The sequence below is a fragment of the Otolemur garnettii genome, unplaced genomic scaffold (genome assembly GCF_000181295.1).
Source record: "Otolemur garnettii isolate 467f Iridium unplaced genomic scaffold, OtoGar3 scaffold00062, whole genome shotgun sequence".
NCBI lineage: Eukaryota > Metazoa > Chordata > Mammalia > Primates > Galagidae > Otolemur > Otolemur garnettii.
The window spans coordinates 9,207,706-9,212,276 of record NW_003852457.1 but is presented as its reverse complement, the minus strand read 5'-3'; the positions used below and the strand labels follow the sequence as shown (position 1 = coordinate 9,212,276).

Genomic DNA, 4,571 nt, shown 5'->3' with positions numbered 1-4,571 from the left:
GGTTGCTGTGAGCTGTGATGCCACAGCACTCTACCCAGGGGGACGGCTTGAGGCTCTGTCTCAAAAAAAAAAAAGAGAGAGATAGAGTCTGGCTTTTGCTCAGGCTAGTCTTGAACTCCTGGCCTCAAGTGATTTTCCCATCTCTGCCTCCCAAAGTTCTAGGAATACAAGCATGAGCCACCATGCCTGGCCCTGTTGGCTCTATTTTTTAAGACAGTTTACTGTAACTGCCTACACCTGGGCTTCTTTCAACAGAGAGGCGAAACCTCAGCCTGGCAGGATTATCATCTTCTGGCAGGTTGGGCTTTTCTCTTATTGCTCAGAGATCCATTCACATCTTTGTCATCTCAGTGGTCTTGAGCCTGCATCTATATTCTTTTTGGTTTTGAACGTTTAAAAAAAAAAAGCCTTTTTGAGATCATTGTAGGTTTGCAGAAATCATATAGAGATCCCATGTTCCTTCCCCCAGTTTTTCCAAGTGATAACACCTTGCATAACTAGAGTATAGTTGTCACAGCCAGAAAATTGACATTGACACAATCCATCCATCTTAGATTGTTCCAGTTTTATGTGCACTCTTTTACATGTAGGTGTGTTTGGTTCTGTACAGTTTTATCACTTGCATATTTGTGTGACCACAACCAAAATCAAAATACAGAACAGTCTGTTAAAGGATTGCCTGGTGCCACCCCGTTATAGGGGCAGCCACCTCTATGCCTTCCCATCCCTGACAACCAGTAATCTGTTTTTCATCTCAATAATTTATTTCAGAAATGCTATATAAATGGAAGTATAAAGTGTGTACTTTGGAGACTTGGCTTTTTTTACTCAACGTCATTTGCTTGAAATGCATCCAAGTTGTTGTGTCATAAGTTCATTCCTCTTAGTGCTGAGTGGTAGGTACTCTAGAATATGCATATGTGCCACAGGTTAACTGTTTGTCACCTGAGGGATATTTAGATTGTTCCCAGGTTTTGGCTGTTATGAATAAAAATGCTGTGAATATTCACAGATTTTTTTATGAACATGAGTTTTCATTTCTCTAGGATTAATGCCCAGGAGTGCAGTGTTGGGGGTTGTGTATTTTTAACATCCCCTAAAGTAGCAGCATCCTGTCACTATTGCTCTTTTTGTTAGTGTTCTGGTTACAAAATTAACTAGAAGTAGGCTTTGAAAAGTCTACCCCAATCATGTTTTTCTCAAAAATGCTTTTATTTTAATGAGCTTTTTGGCCAAGCTTGTTTTGGGGGGGAATGCATATATGTGTCATATCTGAAACACTTTATATATATACTAGGTGGGTTAAAGGTTGTGAGGCTAGGTGGCATCACGAATGATAAAGACTAAGTTTCTTTTTCCTTTCACCAGTGATGATGGCCCATCTTCCTCGGCCTCTGTGCTCAAGCGCCTGGAACGAAGCCAGTGGACAGACAAGATGGATTTGCTGTTTGGCTTTGAGAGGCTGAAGGAGCCTGGTGAGAAGACTGGCTGGCTCATCAACATGCATCCGGTAAGCACCAGTGCTCTCTCTCAGTCTTTTGCCTGCTCAGGAGAGCGGCTGTATCCCTTCTCATCAGAACATGATCTATGTCTGAAGAGTATAGGGCATAGGCAACCCTGCTGTTCAGGTAATATAAGTGGGAGATTTGACTATTAACTCCTCTCCTCTTCTCTCCTTTCTGACATCATTAAGGGCCTCCCTATTGGCCATCAGAATAGAGCTTCCTAGGATTATAAGGGAGAAATTCAGAGAAATCTGTATTTGGGGTCTAGTATGATGCACTTCTTATGAATGTGAGGCTAGCAGTGTTTATGCAGAGGTAAAGAGCTAGCTGATTTTGTTTTTCAAGTGCTTAGTTTCTCAAAGAATAGAGGGAATGGGTGTTACCCTGTGTAGAGAGTAATCTGCCCATGTTGACTGACTCTCTTGTAGACTGAGGTCTTAGATGAAGATAAACGCTTGATCAGTGCAGTGGATTACTACTTTATTCAGGATGATGGGAGCAGATTTAAGGTAAGCCCCTGACCCCAAGAAGCTAAAATCCACTTGTGATGAGTAGCTGGGTTCAAAATGACAAGAGGTCATTCAGCTCTATGACTAGGGGAGTGGGAGGCATCTAGTGCACAGCTGCTGTGGCCATCAGATGCACTCAGCTCAGGAGTGAAGAGCAAGTGGTGTTGTGTTTCAGATTGTTTCCCCTAAGATATGTACAGATCTGGATTTCCTATTATGCCATCCCTCTTAAAAGCTGCCAAGATCAAGGATACCTTGGTTCAAGGCTACTAATGGGTTGTAACAGCAAACAGTCTTGTTAATTTTTTTCCCCTTTTTCGTTGCTCATTGCTTCTGGATGGGTTGGTGACCGTTGCAGGTGGCTTTGCCTTATAAACCATATTTCTACATTGCAACAAGAAAGGTAAGTCTGTGTTTCATACAGTCGGGGCAGATGACCTATTCCTCATTTTGTGGCGGGCTTCAGAACTGGGAATTTCAGAACTTTTACCAGTGGAAAGTTTTTTCATTCTGATCCTGATTTAGGGTTGTGAGCGAGAAGTTTCATCTTTTCTCTCCAAGAAGTTTCAGGGTAAAATTGCAAAAGTAGAGACTGTCCCCAAAGAAGATCTGGACTTGGTGAGTGTTACCCAGACCTTCCAAGGGTAAATGAGGCTGGTGTCCACATTGTCTATGGCAGGCAAGATTGGTAAAGGTGCAAGTTAGGTCATCTATTGAGTGATGAAATATTGTGACTGTCAATAAAGTCCTCTTCAAAGTAGGGGCCAGGCATAGAGGCTCACATCTATAATCCCAGCATTTTGAGAGGCTAAGGTAGGAAGACCACTTAAGAAGTGGCCAGAAATTCAAGATCAGCCTGGGCAACATAGTGATACCCTGTCTCTACAAAACTTTTTTTTAAATGAGTTGGGTATGGTGGTTGGCATCTGTAATCCCAGCTACTTGGGAGGCTGAGACAGGAGGATCACTTGAACCCAGAAGTTTGAGGCTATAGTGAGCTATAGTGATGCCACTGCACTCTAACTTGGGTGACAGAGCAAGATCTCATCTTAAAAAAAAAGAAAAACAGGCTTGGCACCTGTAGCTCAAGCGGCTAAGGTGCCAGCCACATACACCAGAGCTGGCAGGTTTGAATCTAGCCCAGACCTGACAAACAACAATGACAACTACAACCAAAAAATAGCCAGGCATTGTGGCGGGCACCTGTAATCCCAGCTACTTGGGAGGTAGAGGCAAGAGAATCATTTAAGCCTAGGAGTTGGACGTTGCTATGAGCCGTGATGGCATGGCACTCTACCCAGGGCAACAGCTTGAGGCTCTGTCTCAAAAAAAAAAAATGTTAGTTGGTGCCACCCGCAGAATCAGACAAGGTGCTTTGGAGTCAGTGACTCTTTGGGTGTGTTTTTCTTTAGACTTTACCCTCTTTTTAAAAAAAAAAAAAAAACAAGAAAGTCTTGTTTCTCTTGAACTTAGTGGCATGATCTCTTTACTTTGTAGCCAAATCACTTGGTGGGTTTGAAACGAAATTATGTTAAGCTATCCTTCCATACTGTGGAAGACCTTGTCAAAGTCAGAAAGGAGATTTCCCCTGCTGTGAAGAAGAACCAAGAGCAGGATCATGCCAGCGATGCATACACAGCCATGCTTTCCAGGTAAACTTCACTTTCATGAGGAAAGTGTTAGCCAGTCCTGAATGATAGGATGAGTAGGAGGAAGAAAGTGCTCAGCAGCGAAGGTGCCTTAATGGTGGCTCCACTTGATGTGGAAACACTTGAGCAATGAGGTAAAAATTTCTATATCTTATGATTAAACACACATGGCTTCTCAGGTTGTATTTTATTTCATATTTTATATTTTAGCTCTCCCTCTTTTCTTATGTAGGTGTTAGTTTTGTGGTTCTAAAATGAGTTGCTGTGACAATAAAGACATTTTAGAGGGGGAAAAATTTCACATTGCACCCCGTAACAGTACATCTACTTTTTTGATTTTTTTCTTGTTTTTTTGAGACAAAGTCTCATTCTGTCGCACTGGGTAGAGTCCATGGCGCCATCATGGCTCGCAGTAACCTCAGTCTCTTGAACTGAAGCAGTTCTCTTGCCTCAGCTTCCCAAGTAGCTGGGACTACTGGTACCCACCTAAATTTTAGTAGAGACATGATCAGCTAGTTTTTCTATTTTAGTAGAGACATGCTCTTGTTCTAGCTGAGGCTGGTCTCAAACTCCAAAGCTCAAGTAATCTATCTACCTCAGCCTCCCAAAGTAGTAGGATTTATAGGTGTGAGCCACTATACTTAATCTCATCTATATATTTTTATTAAATGTCAAGATTTATGTAGTAGAACTTTGGATGTTACAGAGAAACTTAAGTATAGAACATCAAACGTTGTTCATCAGATGTTTAAATATCAATAACAAGAAGCAAGGTTAAAGGTTAAGACGATGGCTGGGCACTGTGCCTCTTGTTTATAATCCTAGCACTCTGGGAGGCCAAGGCGGCTTAGGAGTTTGAGATTAGCCTGAAGAGGGAGACCCCATATCTTTAAAAAAAAAAAAAAAAA

The 4,571-nt window shown here is 42.0% G+C and overlaps 1 protein-coding gene across 1 annotated transcript in view; it reads left to right on the top strand.

Annotated features, from left to right (window-relative positions):
* Window positions 1–4,571, top strand: part of POLE (DNA polymerase epsilon, catalytic subunit) — a 54,000-nt gene that overhangs the window by 4,282 nt on the left and 45,147 nt on the right. The window contains exons 2-6 of the mRNA XM_003792885.3: window positions 1,369–1,510; window positions 1,934–2,014; window positions 2,373–2,417; window positions 2,540–2,632; window positions 3,512–3,666. Coding sequence (XP_003792933.1) covers window positions 1,369–1,510; window positions 1,934–2,014; window positions 2,373–2,417; window positions 2,540–2,632; window positions 3,512–3,666 — 516 coding nt within the window. The remainder of the gene's footprint in view (window positions 1–1,368; window positions 1,511–1,933; window positions 2,015–2,372; window positions 2,418–2,539; window positions 2,633–3,511; window positions 3,667–4,571) is intronic.